The following is a 25137-nucleotide window of genomic DNA, read 5'->3' as shown; positions in this document are numbered from 1 at the left end:
TTAGAACTGCTAATAAAAAAAAATTGTATACAATGACATGTTCTGCTAAGTTATTATTCTGGCACTGTGAATGCTTAATGTTCTCTTAGGGACTTTTAGGAGAGTATGTTTTACCAGCATATGTAGTATCATTATTTTGTAAACGAAACCCATGAGTTTTAATTATGCAGAGGCCTCTGGATACTAGAGCTGCTGACAAATTCATAATGTGTTTTAAATTGCTTTGCTAGGAAGTACAAATTAAAGGTTTGACCTGGAATAAAATGTTCTGGAAAAGAACTTCTTTGGCTGAGGTTTGTTCTGGTGTGTTCATCTAAAAAATATGCTTCAATTTACTGTAATTTTGTCAGTCATTCTACTGCTATATAGAGGGGGGAACCCCAAAACAAAACGTAGCTAAACTGAAGCAGAAACCTGAAATCCTGGGTTCTAATCCTGTCCTTATACTTACTAGTCCGTGTGAACCAATTTTTCTTGTAAAAAGTAACAAATAGGCAAATAAACTCCCAGCATTTTTATCTTCCCAATCCAACACATCTTAAACTCCTTTCTGTATTCTTTCTCCATCTTAAATTGATATGATAAGTCTGATAACTTAGAGGAGGACAGTCTGGATGTTTGGTACTTCAAAAAGTTAGTCTGGATTCTATCTTTGACTTAATGGGCCACCTTAGATCCATTGTTAGCAATATGAAGATAATGTACTATTCTGACTCACAGCTGCAAGGTGAGGGTTGCATAACTTTAATTAACCATACAAGAGAAAAAGCTTTGGCAAATAGTATTTTCAGTACGCAGAAGGAATCCAAGAAGCAAAAATGACTTTTCTTTTTTGCAAGTTGCTCTTGGTTGACCATGATTTTTTCCACCATACTCAGTCGTCTGGTCACAGAGGAATAACAACCTTAGAGTCACAGATATAGATCTTTAAAGGGACATTCCCTGATTTTACAGATGGGGGAACTGAGACCCAGAGAGATGAAGAGACTTCTTTGAAGTCACACAGATAATGAGTAGCAGATATGGAGTTTAAACCTAAATCATCTGACTCCAAACACATTATTTTGTCTTCTACTATACCTCAAATAGGTTGACATCGGGACGAATTAGCTTTCATTATAGTCTCCTTGTCATCATTATAATGTTGGTGTCATGATGATGTTTCTAAATGAACCTTGCTTCACCCACTAGGAACAGGCTGTAAGTCATCTTCTGTTTTTAGATTAGATTAAGTGACTAGCTTGTTATTCTAGCTGTTTTTATAGAAAAACTGTAGGGGGTTATATCTCTCCTTCCATTAAGTCCCTAATGAAATGTGTAAAAAAAAAAGGTGATTTAAGAATTGTAATTCATTTATTTATTTATTGAGGCAATTAAAGCAGCCCCTGCCATGGTCTGAGCTTTCAATCAGTGGATCTATAATAGATGACTTCATGATACCAGTCTACCATTCCCTTAGGATTGTTTTTAAGTAAGAGAAATATTTTAAGTAAGATAAAAAATTTAAACTCTTACCTTCCATACTAAAATTAATATTGGGTATTGGTTCCAAGGCAAAAGAGTGGTAAGGGCTAGAAAATGGGGCCAATTGACTTGTCCAGGGTCACATAGCTAGGAATTGTCTTGAGGCCAGATTTGAATCTAGGACTTCATATCTCAACCCCGGCTCTCAATCCACTGAGCCACCTAGTTTCCCCCATATATAGGGAAAAACAAAACAGTCATTCTTTTGTGGTGACAACACATGCATTAAAAAGCACCTTTAAAATAAATAAAGGATAATTTTTTGTAAGGAGTCACTAGCAGATTGGAGAATCAGGGAAGACTTCATATGGAAAGTGCTTCTTGAGCTGACGTTTGGAAAAACCCAAAAGATTTTTAAAGACAGAAGTGATAACTAGGTGGCATAGGAGATAGTTGTTTGCTTGGGACTAAGAAAATGAGGTCCATTTCTGCTTCAGACACTATCTGTATGATCCTGGGCAAGTTAACTAACCTATTTTGCCTCAGTTCCCTCAGCAGTAGGAGGAGCCAGATTTGGCATCCTCTTAGGTTTCTTCCAGCTCTAAATTGATCATCCTATGGAGGGAAACAATTCCAACACTGGATTTTCAAAGACACATAGGTATTACAGTGCATGACATGTAGAATAGGCATACCTAGGTATCTGGGCTTACCCACAGCTATCAAAAGATGATCTCCTGCTCTGGTGCTCTTTTTGGGCACAGCTGTTTTCTCAGATTTAATTTGTGGTTGTTTTTAGTTTAAGTGCTCTCCCTGTAATTATTTATTATTTTAAAAATTCCTACTAGGAACACAGGAATCTCAGCAACAGAACCCTTCTGGGCACTGAGCTTTGTTAACTGCTCCACTATCTATAAGGAAATTCATCAGATGTGGCAAACTAAAGGACTTACCTTTGCCCAAGTATTGAAGAGAGACATATGCACAATCAAGACTAGCAGCTCCTACTGGGATTGAGATAGTGAAGTTTTGGGTTGGAAAAAGTCTCTTCAAAAGAGAATGCCTACTTTTCGTGTTTTGAGTAATTATTTATACCAGTTTTTTCTTGAAAAGGTAATTTAATATCATTAGATTTTTCAAGTTTTCTTTTCAGAGCTATTCTACAGTGACCTCAGTTTGGTTAGGATCTAATGAAGATTACTAAGGCCAGAAAATAAAAGAAAGAATTAAGCTGGGAGGTTGAATAAAAGATCAATAATGACAATATTTCTTAAAATGCTTTTAATTATTTAACTGTGCTCTGATGATTTAAGGAACAATTTTATAGAATAATCATCTCAAAAGAAAGCCAAAGTAAATATGAAACTAAGGCCTTTGTCAGACTAAAGAAAATGGGTATACAGTAGTTAGGTTTGAAAGTTCTACTCAAGTTCAATATGAAAGGCTAGAAAACCAGACGAAATTTGTACCAAGCAAAGTAGAAAATGGGATATTATTGCCAGCCAAGTTTTTAAAGCATCCATTTCACAAGTACAAATGAATAATCAAATTTTTCTCTCTGGTATTCCCAAACTATATAAATGCAAATCTTTCCTTTCCTCCTATTTCTACTGGGAAAATAGTTAATCATGACTCAAATGTTGATTTACTTTCCAATTTCATGTGTATTATACAAAATGAGTTTTATAGTACCTAAAGATGAGTTGGATTGGGAAGATACAAATGCTGGGAGTTTGTTTACATATCTGTTACTTTCTACTGGAAAAATTCTCTTCTGAATCTAGAATTTTGTGTAAAAAAACATTAAATGTTTCTCATAGAACTGTATTAAATGCTGTTAAAGAAATGCTTAAGTGTTGACTTGAGGGGAGCTTTCAGTAACACTGTGCACTGTTGTTGGAGCATAAGGATGAAAATATTCACTTCAGCATTGAATTTTACACATTATAAATGATGATATGTGGACAACTAAGTGGCACAGTGGATAGAGAAATAGAATGCTGGGCCTAGAGTCAGGAAGATTTGAGTTCAAATTCAGTCTCAGACACTTAATAGCTATGTGACTGTGGGTAAGTTACTAATCCTGTTTTCATCAATTTCCTCATCTGTAAAGTGACCTGGAGAAGGAAATGGAAAATAAATCTTAGAATCTTTGTGTAGAAACCCTCAAATGGGGTCACAAAGGGTCAGAACATCACTAAACATTAATAATTATGTATATAATATATATTCACATATGCATGCATATATGTAAAATTTCTAGAATTAGCTCCCCATTAAAAAAACCCATGACAAACCTTTTTATAGACTTATTAGTCATTTAGAACTTCATTCAAAAAGCCCACCCTATTTTAAGGGGGCATTCCTAATTTTTGCTACAGTCTAAGGTGTGGAGAATGTATTCTGCTACTTTGATGAATTTGTTATCTCAGTGTTTTGGGTATTCCTCAACTAGTTTAATTTTTAAACTGAGTTAGCTTGTGGCATAGAATGCTGAATCTGGAATTAGGAAGATCTGAGTTCAAATGAACCTCTGGACTTATTAACAAATTAACCTCACAAAATATAGAGAATATAGAGACTTAAAAGGAAAAACATAAAAAACATTCTCAACTATATTTATAGCCATGCTTTTTTGATACACTAATAGTCTAACAAAAATATACTTTCATGTTGTCTAGCTTGCTTTTCTGATATCCTACTTTAAACACAGATATGATTTCATATCAGACTTTGAGGATAAAGGAAGAATTTATGACTAAACAAGGATTAGAGAATACTATGAAAAGTATTCATCAATTAATAAATGGTCAAAGAATATCAACTGGCAGTTCCCAGATGAAGAAATTAAAACTATCTATAGTCATATAAAAATACTCTAAATCATTATTGATTGAAACAATGCTAAAATACTACCTCACACCTATCAGGTTGTCAAATATGACCAAAAAGGGAAATGATAAGTGTTGGAGGAGATGTGAGAAAATCAAGACATTAATACACTCTTGGTGAAAATATAAACTGATATAACCCTTCAGGAGAGCAATATGGAACCAAAGGGTCATAAAATTATGCATACTCTTTGACTCAGGAACACCACTATTGGGTCTGTATCCCAAAAAGATCAGACATATAGGAAAAGGCCCTACTTGTACAAAATAATTTTAGAAGCTCTTTTTGTAGTGGCAAAGAATTGGAAACTGAGGAGACATCCATCAATCAGGGAATGGCTGAAGAAGTTGGGCTCTATTGTTGTAATGGAATATTATTGCTCCAAAAGAAATGATAAACAAGATAATTATGAGAAAGCAGAATACGTTCAGAGAAATATGGAAAGATTTATATAAACTGGTACAAAGTGAAGTAAGCAAAACCAGAAGAATACTGTATACAGTAAAAGAAATATCACACAAGGATTATCCATGAAGGACTATGCGATCATCAGCAAAGAAAGGTTTCAGGATAACCCCAAGGGATTCATGATATAGAATGCTATACACAACCAAAAAAGGAATTGTCAGAGTCTAATTACAAATAAAAGCATGCCATTTTTCACTTTATTTCCTTCATGAGGTTTTGCTTTTTTTAATTGTATGTGTGATTTGTGTCTTCTTTCATGGCATTAGACATTTGGAAATATATTTTGCATGACAACACTGGTGCAACCTATATTAGACTATTGCCCAATAAGAATTTACTCAATGTGAATCCCAAAATATTAAATAACAATTGTTGAAAACTATTTCTGCATGTAATTGAAAAAAATTAAAAATATGGTTTCATATTATCTAGCCAATGTATAAGTAAGTAAAGATTCAGAACTGAAAATATGGAATAATATTAGATTATTGAGTATACTGATAGTGATATTAATATAATTATCTGAATGATATACATTATTTTCCATTCTAGAAATCAACTCAGAGACATACCATATGCTATTTTAAAATTGGAAAATCATGTGGGCAGCTGGGTGACTCAGTGGATTGAGAGCTAGGTCTAGAGACAGGAAGTCCTGGGTTCAAATCTGGCCTCAGGCACTTCCTAGCTGTGTAACTCCCATTGCCTAACCCTTACTGCTTTTCTGCCTTGGAACCAATAAACATCATTGATTCTAAGACTGCAGGTAAAGGTTTAAAAATTGGGAAATCATTATGACTAATCTAAATAACATAAACATTTGTATTTTATAAGCATTAATTCATTGTTTTCCTTATATCATAATGGGTAGTTCAGCTTTTTCAGATAATTCTAAAATGAGAAAAAATAGATCCTACACTAGTGCCCTCTCACTGATGCCCTTAAGGCCTAACATTAGTAATGGGATTAGTAATGGGATCTGTAGGTTAATGAGCATGAACAGTTTTATAGCTCCTAATGTATATTTCCATCTTGTTTTCTAAAAAAAAAAACAATTCACAGCTGCTCTAGCAATGTAAAATTAGGTTTAGTTCTCAGTGTTCTTATAAGCATTTAATTTGATCACTTTAACCCATCTGGTTCCATACTAAATACATTATTTGGACCATATTCAACTAGATTAGTCTTTAGGTGGCAGAGACACTCTGTTATTAGGACAATGCTTTTTCCAAAACCAAGTCTTTCCAGCTTTGTCATACCTACTAGAACTTTTGTTCTAGTGCCACAACCTCTCAGGAATGCAGGATTATCTTCATAGTATGATGAATATTAAAGTAAAACTTTTATAGAATATTTATGCTCTCCAAACCAATTGTCATTCCATCAAAAACTAAATTTGGATTATGTGTGTGCTCAGGCTTAGATCTAATACTAATCTCATGCAGGTGTGTGTGGGCTCTCCAGATATCTTTTGTGTTATCCAAGGTCCTATTCATCGTCTTAATTTCTTTCCTATTTATTTTTTGTTAGATTTATCTAGTTCTGAGAGGGGAAAATTAAAGTCCTCTGCTATTATTACTTTTTATCTATTTTCATCTTTATCTCATTTTGTTTTTCCTTTTAAAAATCTGAATGCTATAAAACTTGTTACATAGATCTAATATAAATAATACTTCATCATCCATTGTACTCCCCAATCCCAACATAGTCTAGTTGCCCTCTTTAGCCACCTCTCATAAATGATTATAAAACCCAGGGGAACATGGGGTAAAGTTTAGGAAGAATAAATGACAAGGAAATAGCTCACAGTCCCTAAATGTCCTTTTTGCCTTAAGATGTTTCTCTTAGGAATATTACTGTATTTTTCTCCTCTTGCTTGATACTGATTAGAAGATGGAAAGTCTTAAATCCAGCAGATCATTTAAAGGTCAAAAGATTATTTTCCAAACAAGAGGTGGTTAGGGACCCGTTGGAAGGAGTGTGAGCCTCCTCAATTATTTCTTTTCAGAAATTTAGTTGTAACACTCTCTCCTATACTTTGAGTGGCTCATTATTTTATAGATGACTCAAAGGAAATAACCAAGTTTCCTTAGCCAATAAGAATAGATTTCATATTATATCTGGGGAGGTGCCCAGAATGTGTTATCACTTGACAAACACATCAGGCCAAAGTTGAGGTAATTTAAACACAAAATTATAAGAAATGATTTGCAAATAAGATCTGTTCTGAGATTTCCTTCATCTTTATATTGTGCAGTGGTTCAGACAGAATCTGGTGGCTCTACAAAAATGGGGCTATGTATCTGAAGTATCATCTCACACCTAGCAGATTGGCTAAAATGAAAGAAGGGGAGAGTAATGAATGTTGGAGGGGATGTGGCAAAATTGGGACATTAATGCATTGCTGGTGGAGCTGTGAACTGATCCAGCCATTCTGGCTGGCAATTTAGAATCATGCTCAAAGGGCTATAAAAGACTGCCTGCCCTTTGATCCAGCCATACCATTGCTGGGTTTGTACCCCAAAGAGATCATAGATAAACAGACTTGCACGAAAATATTTATAGCTGTGCTTTTTGTGGTGGCAACAAATTGGAAAAGGAGGGTATGTCCTTCAATTGGGGAATGGCTGAACAAACTGTGGTATATGCGGGTGATGGAATACTATTGTGCTAAAAGGAATAATAAACTGGAGGAGTTCCAGGCAAACTGGAGAGACCTCCAGGAACAGATGCAGAGCGAAAGGAGCAGAGCCAGAAGAACATTGTACACAGAGACTGATATACTGTGGTAAAATCTAATGTAATGGGCTTCTGTACCAGCAACAATGCAAGGACCCAGGACATTTCTGAGGGATTTATGGTAAAGAACGCTGCCCACATTCAGAGGAAGGACTTCAGGAGAGGAAACATATAAGAAAAACAACTGCTTGGACGCATGGGTCAGGGTGGACATGATTCAGGGTGTGGACTCGAAACTACCACACCAATGCAACTACCAACAATTTGGAAATTGGTCTTGATCAAGGACACATGACAAAACTAGTGGAAATGTACATCGGCCATGGGTGGGGGCAGTGCGGGGGGCAAAGGGGAAAGGAGGAGCATGAATCATGTAACCATGTTAAAAATGAATATTAATAAATGTTTTTAAAAAATGGGGCTATGTAAAAATAGATAACATTTATGTAATACAGTAAGGTTTATGAAGCACTTTAATTATATTATTTCATTCTATCTTCATACCATGTGGAATTTGGTAGCTACTATTATCTGCATTTTACAGACGAGAAATGGGAGACTAGAAAAGTTAAATGGCTTGTCCTTTTTCACACAATTAAGTATTAAAGCTGGATTTTGAATCAAGAACTTTTTTTGACTCCAAATCTAGCTTTCTTCCTGCTAAACCAAGTTGTCATTGATCTTTGTAATTTTTGCATTAACACTAAATGAAGCCACAGGCATTTAAATATCAATAGTGAGAGTAGAAATTGTTTCATTCTTTGTATTTTTATCCATGGTGCCTAGCAGAATATCTGGAAATAGTATGCATTTTATTACTTCATGATTCTTGGAATTAGGAAAGAATATGCATGTCTACTTAATTAGCATTTCAGCTAGATTACTATGGACATGTACTAGGTGCAGAATGAATACTTATTAAATCTTTTGAGACTACATTAATTCCTGAGAGGGTTTTCCTAATTATTCTCTAAACTAGCACAGCTGTGCCACTTGTGGTAGTGTTGTACTACTAATTACCACTAATTTAGTCCTATTAATAAGTTGCTTTCCATCTACCATAGTCACTAGTCTTGCCAATGCTGTCAGATGAAATGACCTGAGATTGTTGGATAAGGTCAAAATTCTTTAGGCAGCTGTATCAGTCTGTCCTACTACTAGTATTTTCAACATTTCAAACATATAATTTGGAAGAATTTCTGGCCACAGGGGAAAACTTTCTTTCTCAGAGACATATGTGTTCATCCTCAGTATAAATTGGCATGAATTGTAGAAGAAACCAAAATGGAAGAAAGTACCAGAAATTAGGAGCAAGGATGTGTGGAAAATGTGATGACTCGGGAAGGATACATTCGTTATATTCACTTGAAAATTGGATGGATTTTTAAACCCAATATTAAATATCCCTTCAGTTCACATATTGAAAAGATTTAGTCACTGGAATTTTATTTAGTAAGTATCTGCTCAGCTTAGAATGCCTAGTATTGTTTACAACTGGTGTGTGATTTGGAGCAAATCATGTAAACCACTTTGGCTTCAGTTTCCATATCTGTAAAATGAAGTGGCTGGATGAGAAAATGTCTAGCATCCCTTTTAACTTTAAGTCTCTGATCTATAGTTTTTATTTAACCTTAATGGGTACTCCTTTTCCCAAAACAGATCACATTCTTTCAATACCTTCTATCCTGTGCATTTCTTGACAATGTCTTTATACATGGGATATAGAATGAAGCAAGGTCTTACTTAGTTCTAGCATCCAGCCCAGCCTAAAGTCTAAAGAGAAATAAGTATCCTAGGTCCAATAATAATCCTAGACCAAAACTGATCTTTCAGTTCTCGCAGTTTGAGCTATCTGACTGAGAGGTCCTATCAAAGGTCTTAGGCCTTTATCTCATTCTTTTAATCATTTACAGTACCGTTATAGTATTTTTTGTGCACGAATTTTTAAAAAATGATCAGCCTTCCTTTTTCTAGTCACAAACAACCTTTAGAATTACTTTTATGCTATTTTTTGGCATTCAAGTCAATAGGTATTTATTAAATGCCTACTCTGTACCAGGCATTGCCCTAAGTGCTGGAAATATAAAGAAAGGCAAAAACTGTCCATTCTCAAGGAAATTCCAGGTTGATAGGGAAAGACAACATCCAACCAATTATGTTCAAACAACATACTGGATAAATTAAAGATAATCTTGGAAGGAAGTCACTAAGTTTAAGGAGGACTGTGAAAAGTTTCTTATAAAAGCTGTGGGACTCTAGCTGTTGTTTGAAGGAGAGAGCCTGGAGGCAGAGATGAGTAGGGAGAGGATTCCATGCAAGGGGAGGTTAGCCAGTGAAAATTTAGAGTAAATGTCAACTTGAAAAAACATAGAACCACTAAAGTTGCCAGCAAAACCAAATCTTTAAACAGGAAAGAGACAGGGCCACACAGAGCTAAGGGCTAAATACCACACAGAGTCAAACCCTGGGGCTCTGGGAACAGTGTCTCTGAGAGGATCACCAAGCTAGAAGATTCTGCAAAAAATAATAGAACTTGGGGACCTTATATACCTTTTGGGGAACTAGGTACAGCAAATATACATGGACAGTTCACAAACAGACTTGGGAAAGAGGCTGTAGGCAGAGGCTGAGGTATCAGGGAGTGGCCTAATTTACAATGGATACTAAAGAAAGAGTCCAGCCAAGGGCTGAGCTTCCTGGGAGAGGACTCGGATACAATGGGAGAAGCTTCTAAGAGAAAAAGGGTGCTTAACATTTGATTCTGTCTACTCATCACACCTAAACACTTTAATATCTGTTCTTCAGTCTGAAACAGGGTCAGTCTGGGACTTCTCTTGGGGTGAGTTCTCAGGGGACAGCAGCAATGTTGGGGTTCCCAAAACCCAGGTGACATATGGAAATGGAATATTGCATTTGAAAAAATGCATGGAGGCCAGTGTCAAGAGTGGTGTGGGGGTGAGGAGTAAGAAGACTGGATTAAGGAGGAAAATTAATCCTTGAGGTAGTGTTACAGAGTGAGGAGTGGTCCTGGCATCATGTTAGCCTATGAACTAAATTAGGAGTATTTTTACATGCAATCAGCAGTAGTGTTTCTCTAATTCCAAAAGCAAAGTGAAATCCAAGTTGAAGTCTATAGAGAAATAACCTTAACTGAGGCAGGAATCTTAAATTTAAGCTTGGAGTTCTCTCACTCCGAACCAGATGAATGATTCAGGTGGTTGATAACATATGATGAGTCTGTAACTCCAACCATAGCAAGCTCACTGATTTGTTGGTCAGACCCAAATTAATGTTAAGAACTTATAGAATTCAGATAAGGAGGGTATAAATCAGACTTTACCATGGAGGTATACTGTTTTGGGAGGACTGAAAGCTTGCTCCTACCTGAGTTAGACTTTGACTAGCCCAGATATTCCCTCTAGAAGTGAAGTGTATGGTATTAGAGATGTAGGGCAATTAGTTGATATATTTATATATAGTTGATATATCTCCTTTTGTAGAAATATTTATGTTCTGAGGGACTTATGAGAAAGAACACTATCCACATGCAGAGAAAGAACTGTGGGAGCAGAAACACAGAAGAAAAACAACTGCTTGATCACATGGGTCGATGGGGATATGATTGGGGATGTAGACTAAACAATCACCCTAATGCAAATATCAATAATATGGAAATTGGTCTTGATCAATGCCACATGTAAAACTCAGTGGAATTGTGCATTGGCTATGGGAGGGGGCGGGAGGAGAGGAGGGAAAGAACATGAATCTTGTAACCATGGAAAATTTTTCTTAATTAAAAAAAATTTTTAAAAAAATATTTATGTTGATTTGATTATTATTCTGAGAAATAAATGTGGGAAGCAGGAAGAAAAGGAAATGCTACCTGTGGACTGCATCATGCCATGAAGATCATGGGTCAATCTAGAAACAATTCCTTGCATGATCAGAAGTCTGAGGTCCCAGGGAGAGAGCTAGTATAATGTGTAGTTCATTGATAGTATAGCACAAGAATATGGCTTGAAGATGGCCAGGAAATATTAGCATGGGTCCGTAAATCTAGAAATAGTTAAATCTCAAGAATTAGAAGCCCAGTGGTTCAAGGCAGTAACTGGTTTGCCATATGAGAAGTGAATGCTGGAGCATTCGTACATAACATGAAGATTTTCAGGGATCAGCAGAGTGTTGAGTCTGAGTTGGACTAGAAGTGATGTCTGACCAACTAGAAGCTCAGAGATTTCAGGGCGAAATAGCCTATCAAGCAATATTCATCAGATGCCCTAATGTTGCCTTTCAGATTTCAACAAATTTAACTAAAAGATAAACAAGAAAAAATTAAAGCTCTGAAGAAAATTTTGGAAAAAAATAGATATGATAGACCGCTGGCAACTTCTTAATTGTAATTGTCAAGAGTATATGTATTTATCAGTTTTGAATGGTACCTTTGCAAAATTTGTTTTGTATTGAGGCTTAAACACATAAACTAAGATGAAAAAACCTAGTTGTCAAACACATAATTTATGAACAACAGTTTTTCCTGTTTAACTTTATGTAGCATTTTATAATGACCCTGTGAAATTGTCATGGCAGAGATTTGCCTCATGTGAATGACGAGGAAATTAAAGTTAAAAAAAGTTAAGTGATTTGCTCACGTTCACACAATTAATAAATAGTAGAGCTGACACTGAACTCTTTATAGTCAAGTCTCTTTATATGATACTGAATAACCTCTATTATAAGAATATTGGTATCAATCAAATTCTTCTACTTTATCACAAATGCTCTGAAGATTAATGTAGTATAAATGAATTGTTTTGACGTTTTGAAATAAAGGCATGTTCAAATTCATGGCTTTATACATTTATTATTTTTCATTACTAATGATGCTAAATACTTTTTTGCCAAAAAGACATGAAAAATAGCCATATTATCTTTCTTAAAAACAACTGTTCCATCTTCAATTTCTGATTTTTTTTATTTAATTTTTCCCCCAAAGAAAGTTTTAACCATTAATTTCTAGCTGTCTCAATTATTTCTACCCATTTTCAATCTGCTGAGGAAGGGGTTAAGTCAGAGCAAGGTAATTCAACGCAGTAAGAGTCTGAGAGTTGCCTTTGTAGAGCTGTGAGTACATTTCTTTCCTGCTCACTTTAATTATGTGGGGTTTTCATTCTATATCTGTATGAGCCTTGTCGATCTGTACGAAAGGGAAAATAGGCTGTTCTTTCAGGAAAAGTTTTTCACAAAAGGTATGTTCATTATAACCTTATAGAGTTTTGGAAATTGATGTACATTGTTATACCAATCCATACATTAAGTATTGCATATTTATGCTTGGCAGAAAATTGCTAAATTGCTATTGGAAATGAGAGATCTCTTTCTACTTGCTTATCTCTAAAATACATGTTAATAGAGTTTTGGGAGAAAAGTCAAGGCTTTTGGCTGTCAAACTGGTATAGAAGGCAGACAAAATATCAATGAGCCTCATAGAAGTATATATCAGGCTGCAGAGTGAGGCAGGTATTTTCAGGAGGAATGGTTACTTAGAATTTATGGGAAATTTTAGTGCTATTTTAGGCCTGGAGGGCTTTAGACAAGGAAAAAACATTAATAAATGGTAGAGCTTCAGAGAAAATGTTCCTGGCATGTATTCATGTATTGCTTTTATAAATAACATTTTAAAAAATTTATTTTTGTATTTCCACTAGTGTATAGAACATATGGCTCTCATTTAATAAATGTTTTTTGAATTAATGAATGTATGCATATATGAATAAATAAATGAAATTTGAATTCTGGACTTGCTGTGTTTAGAACTTTTTGAAAATTAAGGCAATATCTTTTTCCACTGATAATGAAAATCATCACAATGGTAGCAAATTGGATGACATGTTTGATACTTGATTCCTCTTATGACCTATATGATCTAGGGATTGCTTAACCTTTGTAATAACTAAATTAAACTTCTGGTCCTTAATTTCCTTAGAGTTTATTAATATTTACTTGAACAGGAGAAGGTAGACAGAGAAAAGAAACCTATTCTAAGTAGCCATATGGATATTTTCCACATGGCTCCCTCAGTCACCTTCCTTTTGTCACGTGCAGGAGAGAATAGAGACAGCCTACTTCCTGGAACCCCCTCTTTTATTCCTTACTTTTACCCCAGGATCAAGTTCTCAGTCCTTTCTGGCTCAGGTGCCTAGGTCATTGCTCTATGACCCACCCTCAGTGGCATAATATAAGGGGGCTCCCAATGCATAATCTTGGGAAAGGGCTCCCCTCACATAATCCCTCCTTTGATTCTTTGGGAGACCAGCATGTTAAATCTTCTCATTGGGTATTTTTAGGAGATTAACATATAAGGTCTCCCCAGTGAATCATTCCATGTATGGAGCCTAAACTTCTAATGATTGCCTTAATAAAAGTGTATAAAATATTGTAATTTACAAAGCTGGAATTACAACAATTTGGGGATAAGAGGGAAAGAAAGAAAAAAGAGAAAAACTTAAAAAATCATCAAAAGGAATAATAAACTGGAGGAATTCCATGTGAACTGGAAAGACCTCCAGGAATTGATGCAGAGCAAAAGGAGCAGAGCCAGAAGAACATTATACACAGAGACCAATACACTGTGGTAAAATAGAATGTAATGGACTTCTGTACTAGCAGCAATGCAATGACCCAGGACAATTTCTGAGGGATTTATGGAAAAGATGCTACCCACATTCAGAGGAAGAACTACATGAGTGGGAACACAGAAGAAAAACAACTGCTTGAACGCATGGGTTGAGGTGGACATGATTGGGGATGTAGACTCGAAACTACTACACCAATGCAACTATCAACCATTTGGAAACAGGTCTTGATCAATGACACATGTTAAAACCAGTGGAAATGTGCATCTGTCATGGGGGGGGAGGGGAAGTTGGGGGACGAAGAGGTCTTGTAGCTCAAACTTCTGATACAGCTACTCATATTCCTTGAAAGACTGACTTTGACATGGCAAGAATAGTGGCAAACACTTCAGTGATTATTCTCCAAAGGTTTTGAGAGGTAGCTAAAAAACACACTTCAGCACTCCATTTTAAAATGTTGTTAACCAATACTTTTTATGTCTAAATCATGTGACCATGTTGACATTATCTTGTTATGTACTGTGAGATATTCAATCCTCAGTCTGCCATGCCATTTTCCAGTTTTCCCATCAGTTTTTGTCAGAGGGTAAGTTCTTGTCCCAAAAGTTTGGATTTTTTGATTTATCAAACTCTAAAATACTATGGTGATTTATACCACACTGTCTTGATGATTACCACTTTGTAATACAATTTGATATCTGGTCCTGATCTTAAATCATTTAAAAGGTAATTTTCATCATTTGAAAACTTTAATTTCGTATTAGGTTCTTAGGTAAGGTAACAAGAATGTTTTTTCTTCTGTTTCTATTTTAGCATCGCCTAGGGTCACAAAGCTAGGAAGTAACTGAAGTCAAGTTTGAATGTAGGTCCTTTTAACTCCAGACTGTACCACCTAGTTTCCCTGTAAAAGTAAAAGATATTATTAAGAAATTTTATGATAGGAATAGACATATGGTTAAAACTAAGAGATAAGGGATAAGTGAATTATTTGAATGCTCCATTGGTAACCTTACTATGTCAGGAGAAAGCAAGGAAGAAAAAAAAAGATCTTTAGGAGGTGAATTTATGAGAGGACATGGACAAGAATTGTGTAGGATGGGCAGTTATGGATTGTTTTTAATCTATATCATTGTAAAAACCTTGAGAATTGATGATATCCCTGATCCACTCAAAAATTAATTACCTTTTTATTGGTTATTGCTTTTATTTTTAAAAAAATTTTCATTTTGATGTACTTTTTTTTTTTTACCAATTTCATGTAATAAGAAATTTCCACATGAGTTTTCTGAAGTTATATGTTCGAAAATGTCTCCTTCCCTCTATTCCCTTCCCCCTCCTGGAGCTAGGAAGCATTTATTTCTGGCTTATACAGGTATTATCATGCAAAACATATTTCCATATTTTTCATTTTTGTAGGTGGATAATCATATAAAACCAAAACCTCAAACATAAACCCAAATAAAAAAGCAAAAAATGGAATACTTTTATCTGTATTTCAACTTCAATAGTTCTTTCTCTGAAAGTAAATAGCATTCTTTGTCATAAGTCCCTCAGAATTGTCCTGGATCATTGTATTTCTGATAGCTGCTAAATCTATCAAAGTTGATCATTCCACGATATTGCTGTTATGATGGTACAGTGTTTTACTAGTTCTGCTTATTTCACTCTGCAGCAGTTCATATAGGTCTTTCCAGCTCTTTCTGAAATCAACCTATTCATTCCTAATAGCACAATAGGATTCCATCAATATCATATACCACAATTTGTTTAGCCATTTCCCAATTGATAGATATCTCTTCAATTTCCAATTCTTTGCCACCACAAGAAAAGCAGCTATAAGTATTTTTGTACAAGCAGGTGCTTTTCCATTATTTAAAATTGCTTTGAGATATAGACCTCGTAGTGGTATTGCTGGATCAGAAAGCATACATTCTTTTATAGATCTTTTGACATAACTCCTAATTGCCCTCCAGAATGGTGAGATCAATTCATAACTCCACCAGCAATTTATTAGTGCCGCAATTTTGCCACATTCCCTCCAACACTTATTACTTTCCTATCATATTGGCAAATCTGATAGGTGTGAGGTGGTACCTCAGAGTTGTTTTAATTTGCATTTCTCAAATAAGGGGGAATTTAAAACATTTTTCATATGATTATTGATAACTTTGATTTATTCATATCCTTTGACCATTTATCATTTGAGGAATGACTCGGATTCTTAAAAATTTGACCTAGTTCTTTATATATTTAAAAAATGAGATCTTTATCAGGGAAATTTGTTATAATTTGTCCTCAGTTTGTTGCTCTTCTTCTAATCTTGGTTGCACTGGTTTTGTTTGTACAAAACCTTTTTAATTTAATATAATCAAAATTATACATTTTACATTTTATATCTTGCAATTTTCTCTATCTTTTGTTGGGTCTTAATTCTTCTCTTCTCCATAAATCTGACAAGTAAACTATTCTATATTCCTCTATTTTACTTACAATATCATTCTTTATATTTAAATCATATGCCTATTTTGACCTTATCTTGGTACAGGATGTGAGATATTGATCTAAACTTTATTTCATTTATTCATTCATTCATTTATTTATTTGTTCATTTATTCATTTATTTGTTTGTTTATTTAAACCCTTACCTTCCATCTTAGAATCAATATTGTGTATTGGTTCTTAGGCAGAAGAGTGGTAAGGACTAGGCAGTGGGGGTCAAGTGACTTGCCCAGGGTCACACAGCTAGGAAGTGTCTGAGGCCAGATTTGAACCCAGGACCTCCTATCTCTGGGCCTGGATCTCAATCCACTGAGCCACCCAGCTGCCCCCTAAACTTTATTTTTGCCATACAGTTTTCCAATTTTTCCTAGCAATTTTTTCAAATAGTGAATTCTTAACCCCAAATCAGGGAGCTTTGGGTTTATCAAACATTAGATTGCTGAGGTTATTTACCCCAGTCTGTTCCATTGATTCATCTTTTTATTTCTTAACCAATAGCAGATTATTTTTTTTAAACCCTTGTACTTCGGTGTATTGTTTCATAAGTGGAAGATTGGTAAGGGTGGGCAATGGGGGTCAAGTGACTTGCCCAGGGTCACACAGCTGGGAAGTGGCTGAGGCCGGGTTTGAACCTAGGACCTCCTGTCTCTAGGCCTTACTCTCACTCCACTGAGCTACCCAGCTGCCCCCCCAATAGCAGATCATTTTGATGATTACTACTTTATGGTACAGTTTAAGATCTGATACTGCTAGGCAATCATTCTTCACATTTTTTTCATTAGTTCCCTTGATATTCTTGATCTTTTATTCCAGATGAATTTTTTTATTATTTTTTCTAGTGCTGTAAAATAATTTTTTGGTAATTTGATAGGTTTGGCACTGAATAAGTAAATTAATTTAAGTAAGATTGCTATTTTGTTATATTAGCTTGGCCTACCGATGAGGAATTAATGTTTTTTTTTCCCAATCGTTTAGATCTAATTTTATTTCTGTGAAAATTGTTTTGCAGTTGTGTTCATATGATTCCTGCATTTGTTTTGGCAAATAGATTTCCAAATATTTTATATTGTCTAGAATGATTTTAAATGGAGTCTCTCTTTTTTAACTCTTGCTGCTTGAGTTTTATTGGAAATATATAGAAATGGTGATGATTTATGTGGTTATATTTTGTATCCTACAACTTTGCTAAAGATATTACTTATTTTAAAAAGTTTTTAATTGATTTTCTAGGATTCTCTAAGTATGCCATCAGAACATCCACAAAGAGAGATATAGCTTAGTTTCTTCATTGACTATTTTAATTCCTTCAACTTCCATCATTAAATTTTTTAAAATTCTCAAAAAGCTGTGTTTTATGTTCTTATGTGTGCTGTTTTATCTTATTTTGCATCTGCCATAGCCTAAAATAATTAGACAATTGTCAAAACTCAACTTTACTTGAAAGTTTATGAAAGATAGCCAGGCAGAAAAATTTGGGCTAGATTCTAATTAACAATGATGATGCTAATGATTTGATTTTTTCCTTCTTTCAAACAGAATGTCCCACCAGACCTATCTATATGTACCTTTGTGTTGGAACAATCCCTCTCTGTTCGAGCTCTCCAGGAGATGCTGGCCAACACAATGGAGAAAGCAGAAGGGGCAAGTATACAAGTCTATGTAGAATTTTAACATATAATGAAATTGACTGCCATATAATCAATTAATTTGTTTCTTTTATGGGTATTACTGCTTTTTAGAGTTTTCTTTTAACATATAAATATAGTGTTTATTGGTTATTCCCTAGAATTTTTAAAATATTCTTTTTGTAGGTGATTTCTGTGATATATTGCAGTTACAAAAACTTCATCCCTAAATTGATTCTTGGGGAATTCTTTGCCACTAAAATATATTTTAAAAGTTGATACTAAGCTTTTTATTGTAATTTTTTTCATATTTTCAGTGCTAACATTGCTTATATGTTACTAACTGCTCTATGTGATCACATTTCATTGTTGTTTATTTTATTCTCAGTTATTTATAATCATGTAATTGTTTCAGCTTTTAAATAATTCGTTTTGAGTAAAATTTCCCAGTATGATCAAATATTTTATTTGGAATGAAGAGATAGTGGGAATATTATATAGGCTCAAGCTCTAATGTAGTTTTGCAAACAAATATTCCTTTAGTTATTTTTTTTAAAACCTGGGTTATTTATTGCATTGTGTCGCAATATGATATGACCATATCATTCCGTAGCTTGTCTACAGTTCTTTCCTATCACCCCTCCCTGTTATTATGTTAAATGGACCATAGGATGTGGGACTTAGGATCAGGAAGATCTGAGTTCAAATAGTTCTTTAGAAACTTATTAACTTATTAACTTTGTGATTCTGGACAAGTCATTTATTACTCCCACCCTAAGTTATTTATCCCAAGGGTTGTTATATGGACCAAATGAGATAACATATATAAATGATGTTTATAAACCTTAGGAAAGCATAAAAATATCATATCATATTAAATCATTATTATGCTTACGTATATTTTTATTCAATCAACTATTCCCTATGAAACTTGTTAGGATCCAATTTCCAGAAATTACTTCTTTCTGACTGCTCATCAAAACTTACAGTTAAGAAGATTCTCTAATAATGTTTTAAAATAAATGTAGCAAATGGCTTAAGCAAAAAATAATAGTTATCGAAGATATGAAATTGAAAATTATATATACTATCCATTATTAGACTTTCTGAGATAAATATTTTTGTTGACAAATTCAAATGGACTTTTCTTTCATTTATGTGGATATCTTTCTAGTCATAGGCTTGTCCTTATGCTTATATGATTCCTGTCTATGTCTGCCTGTAATTTTGCCACAGGCATTTATCTGATATCTAAGCATCTTTCTTTTTTTCCCCTCCATATCATTAAGATACCAGTACAGTAGCCTATGGATCATCCATTCCTTAGTTCTTGCTTCTTTTTTATTCATATGCTCTTTTTTTTATTACATTCTTCATTCTCTTTTTCCACTGTAATTTCTTGCTTGTAATTTGTAAAACACTGCTTGAATCTACCATGCCTTTCTCCATTACTTTTGAGCTGTGTTCTTTCCCCCATCTTCTTGTATTAGAACATTCCATTATTTGTAGCTGTATAACAACATTGGAAGAATAGTGATATGTAAAAAGTGCGTAGAGAAGTTCAGGGTCAGTAAAAGAACTTCACAATTTATCAAAAGCAATTCACTTTGGTCTTTTTTTCCTGTTCAATTCTGGGTCCATTGTCAATTACAGACAATGCAAATGGTGTCTTTTTCTTTCTGTCTCATAAACCCCCTATAGGTAATCAGAAATAACTCCATAAAATCAACACTAAAAGCTGTAGAAACAAATAGGAGGTTATAGTAAAGCTGAATAGCTTAGCACAAATAGGGAGAAAGTTTCTGACTTCCCTAGCTTCAGTTCCACCACTGCAGGCCCTGGGATCAGGGACAGAACAAACAGAAGGAATCCAAAAAGCAGCCCAGGAGGATAAGATTAACAATATCTCCTTGTTTGCTGAGCCTTGGGAGCCTACATCCCCAAGAGTGCCACTGGAATCTAAATCTATATGCAGAAGACCCTTGGAGCAGGTGTGTCTGCTAAGACCTTGTCTCTAGAGACCCTGGCTAGGCCATGGCTAGGGACTAAATGAGTGGACACCTCAGAGACAGCAGGTTCCAGGCCCCAAAGGTGGGAACTCAAGCTTCATCGCTAACAAACAAGAGACTTTGGAGACCTGAAAAAAAATGTACAATGGATATCTAGTCTCTCTCAAGCTGCAGTGGTTGGAGAGAAACAAAGATAGAGAGGAAGTAGGCCCATTATACCCCATCGGCTGTGGTCACTTTCAGGAGAGTTGAGTGTTGGGTTGTTGCCTAAGGGAAGATGGACTGGATGCTTGCAGTTTCAGTAGCAGAACTACCAGAAGGCTCTGGCTGGAGCACCTGAGGTCATTCATGTTCTGGGACTTGAGTGGGGGAGGCTTAGGGTACAGGGGCTCAGGAGTATGCATCTGACTCTGGGCTATAAAAACTGGAATAACTAAATAGGACCCAGGGAAAAACAAAACACACAAAATAATCCTGAAATCTTAGATAACAAATATAAACCCAAGAGGAACCTTAAGACCCTAGGGGAAAAAAGCCTAAAATAAATCAATAACAATGAGCAAGCAAAGAAAAAGAACCCAATTATTGATAGCTGTTATAGGGACAGAGAAAATCTCAACTTAAAACTCAGAAGACAATGAAGTAAAAAAGAAAAGAGCTTTTGGAAGCACTTAAAAAAAAGACCTCAAAAGCCAAATCAGAGATGTTGAGGAAAAATTAGAAAAAAAAAATAAGAGCAATTCAAGAAAACCAAGAAATTAAAAGATCTTCTAAATGGAAAAATAGATGCAGAAACTCATGAAAGAAAATATTATATCAATAACTACAACTGGACAAGTGGAAGTGAAGGATTTTCTAAACAACAAGAAATTATAAAGCATAATTAAAAGAATGAAATAAATGGAGAGAATATGAAAATTTTTATCACATAAACAACTAACCTGCAATAGATCAAAGAGAGACAATATAAGAATAGTTGGACTCCTGGAATTTATGATAGAAAAGATAATTTAATTCAAGAAATCACTAAGGAAAATTGCCCAGAAATTCTAGAATCACAGGATAAAATAGAAATTGAAAGAATCCACCTACCACTACTTCAAGATGATGATTCACAGGAATATCAATGCTGAGTTCTGTAGGCCCCCAAGTTAAAGAAAAAATATTACAAGTAACAAGAAACAAACACTTTAAATGTTGTAGAGTTATAATCAGAATAACAGAAAATGTAGCAGCCACAATATTAAAAGAAGACAGGACATGGAACATAGTATTTCATAGAGCAAAAGAACTGGGCTTTTGACCAAGAATCATATATCTAGCAAAGATGAGTTAAATTATAAAAGATAAAAAGTAGATATTTAGCAAACTAAAGAAGTTTTAGCTATTCCTAGAGAAACACCCAGAATTCAGAAGAAATTTTGATCTATTATAAACATAAAAAGGTAATGAAAGATTAATCATAAGCAAGTCTAAAGGTCAAATTGTTTGATCTTTGGGAAAATGGCATCTATGACTCCTAGGAATGGCATCATTACATAGGTCTTTTGCATGGGCTTTTATGGAGGGAAGACTTGAGGTTGAGATGAATGGAATGAAATGCACTGAAAGGGTAGGGGAATAAACTAGGAGGAGGTAGGCTGGAATGGCTATCTCATATAGAGGAGGAATCAGTGAAGGAAGTCCCAGAGAGAAAGGGAAGAGGAAATAGAGGGCTGGTACTATTAGAAGCTTACTCTCATCAGAGTTGGGATAAAGAGAAAACAATATACATGATTAGAAGAGTAAACATTTTCATAACATACAGAAAAATAGGAGAGAAGGGGGATGGAATAATGGAGGGATTAGGGAGGGGACTACATATGAAGAGGTAGGAGGATAAGGTGAGAAGACTGGGAGAGATTCTTAGGACAAGATAGGGGAGGGATTTTTAGAATCAAACTCATATCAAGAAGTAGGCAGGTATGCTTGGGAGAAGGAAAGGATTTTTAGCAAGGTGGATATAATAAGAATTAAAAGATAAGGGAGAAAGGACAGGGGAGGACTTTTGGGAAGGCAGGGCAATTTGAAAATAAAGGGAAATGGTAAGGGAAGATTTTTGGGAAGGAGTGTGAATTTGAGAGATATTGATCAAAGGAAATTGGACATATGAAGAAATAAGGCAGAAAGAAAGGAAGAAGGGGACAAACAATGAGGAGGAACAGAGGAAGTGGAAATGTGCAATTTGTTACTATGACATCAAGTGTAATGGGATGAATTTGTCCATGGGAAGAAAATGGATAGCAGAAAGGATAAAAAAAAAACCACAAGGTGTTATTTTCAAAAAACACACTGAAAATGAGAGACACACTAAAAATGAAGGTGAGAGCTGGAGCAAAATATACTATGCCTCATCTGATCCAGAGAAGGCAGTGGTAGTAGTTATCGTCTCTGACAGAGTTGAGGCTAAAATGAATATAATTGGAAGAGATGAACAATGTAACTAGATTATATTGGGGTTGGGGGAGCCCAATGGATAATGGAAATGTTATCAATATCAGAACTGTATGCACCAAGTGTTATAGCATGCATACTTTTAAAGGAAAAAGTAGGAAACTTTAATTTTACCCCTCTCAGAAATAGGTAAATCTTACCAAAAATAAATAAATAAAAAGTTAAGGAGAGGAACAAGATTTTAGATAAGTCAAATATGGTAGATATCTGGAGAACCCTGTTATACCTGCACAAGGTTAGTAGTAGAAATAATTCTGAACATACACTAATCCAAAATAGTTTCTGGTGGCACAACAATGGTTTGGAGAGCATAAATAATCTCCAAAAATCTTACTTTAACATTCAACCTATTATGGAGATAATACTGCATCTCTGAGAGGTTGTGGCACTGGGATCAAAAGTTCTATTGGATATAACCAAGGTGGAAAGACTTTGTTTTACAAAGAGTATGGTCCAGGCAACAGGCTCTGCTATCTAAGGACCAATCTAGCTAATCTAGCTAAATATGGTCTGGGCAACGTATGTTAATGGAGAACCTGATGGGTTAAAGACATCATATTAAATGCTGATGGGAACATGGAGAAACAAACCTAATGTTACATTGCTACAACAGCTGTGAATTGTTTTTTTAGAAAACAAGATGGAAAATAAAATCCCATTACTAATGTTAGACCTTACAGGATGTTATAAATAAAAATTAATCTGGAGGCTTATTACCAGATTTATAAACATTTATTAGTAAAGAGAGGCAAGGATATGTGTAGACAGATATAGATTTCAGCCTTTCTAAGTTTAAGGATAGATCTAATTCTCCATTTAGCTGGCTCAGGCTCTGCTTGCCAGAGATGACCTGATAAGATAAGGAAGAACTCAGAGAAAAACATGAGTCCAGAGACAGGTATTGAAGCAAAGAGAGTAACTTTGTTTCCCACCCTTTATTTTCAAACTCTGTCATTCTTCCTCCCTTTCCTTGGCCAATGACTTTCAAACATCATGCCATCTGCTCTTCTGTGGCAATGTTATATGCTGATTCTGCCATGCTGACGGGGACCCAGGGAACTGACTTTCAGATACTCTACATGATTCTATGACTCCTGTGTCCCAAGGGATCCAAGTCCCTAAATAATTTACTTCACATGGGGCATAATTGAGAAGATAAAAAGATATGTATGTGTGAAAATATTCATAGAAGCTTTGTTTATGATGGCAAAATAACTGGAAATAACACAAATGCAATGAATGGGAGATGTGGTTTAATAGGTAGTGATATTTGAATGTAATGGATTATATTGTTATTAGAAATGAAAAATATTGCAAATAAAAAGAAAAGAAGGGGAACATATGAAGAAAAGAAGAGAAAATGGGGATAATATATTCCATGATTACATTAAAAAATAGCTACCAAAAATCAAGTGGAAAAAGTATCTAAGTAAATCAAATCCAAAGGGAACTCAGAAGCAGAGGGTTTTTATATTAGCACACATATAATTTAAATATTTTAATTAAATTATAAATAATATGGAATTCATGGTTTTGCACATGATTTTTAATGCATTTATTTAGATAAAAAAATTTTGGTAGTGGTTGATAAGTATAAAATAAAAATTTTGAATCAGCTTCAAAAATAATAATAAAATGTAAAATTATAAATAAATTGATAGAGGTAGTTTGCTGATCAGAATGTTTTCTCCTGGACTCAGACTATTCTCATGGAACCAAGGTCACCCAATTACTCCATCCAAGAGACGATGAGAGCTAATATGAGATGTTTCCCATGGTCACTGACTGCTGAGGTTATTCCTAATCATTCTGCAAGGTTTCTAACTTATCAAGCCATTTTGTGTTCTTATTAATTCAGTCAGTCTCATAAAACTTCATCATCTACACAGCTGGGTAACTCCTGCAAGTTTAGGTAATTAACTTAATGATATTCACATATTTAAAGTTCTTGGCAATTTACTTGTATTAGTTTTTGCCATATTAGATTTTGGGGAGGGTGTATCAAGTTCTTCTGTCAGAGCTATATGTTAAAAAAAAACCAAATTCTCCTTGAAATCAATCACTTTGTCTTTTATAGAATTTTTGCATTATTTTAAAATCGTTGCTTTAAAAATTTATTTGCCAAGTTTCTTCCTCATCTTGTGTGTGATTTCTGTATATATTCCCAATGCTATTTTCATTCTCATTGCCTCTTTTTCTTTGGATAGAGCCTCCATCCTGTTTTCCATTTTTCCTCTCTGTCTCTGTCTCTCTCTGTCTCTGTCTCTCTCTGTCTCTCTGTCTCTCTCTCTGTCTCTCTCTCTCTCTGTCTCTCTC

General features: G+C 34.8%; 1 protein-coding gene across 1 annotated transcript in view; it reads left to right on the top strand.

Moving 5' to 3' along the window:
- RYR2 (ryanodine receptor 2) overlaps window positions 1–25137 on the top strand; it is a 550493-nt gene that overhangs the window by 15530 nt on the left and 509826 nt on the right. The window contains exon 3 of the mRNA XM_044674985.1: window positions 18231–18335. Within this exon, the coding sequence (XP_044530920.1) occupies window positions 18231–18335 (105 nt within the window). The remainder of the gene's footprint in view (window positions 1–18230; window positions 18336–25137) is intronic.

The sequence above is a fragment of the Gracilinanus agilis genome, chromosome 4 (genome assembly GCF_016433145.1).
Source record: "Gracilinanus agilis isolate LMUSP501 chromosome 4, AgileGrace, whole genome shotgun sequence".
NCBI lineage: Eukaryota > Metazoa > Chordata > Mammalia > Didelphimorphia > Didelphidae > Gracilinanus > Gracilinanus agilis.
The sequence above is the reverse complement of the archived record's forward strand: the minus strand, read 5'-3'. Positions and strand labels throughout refer to the sequence as shown.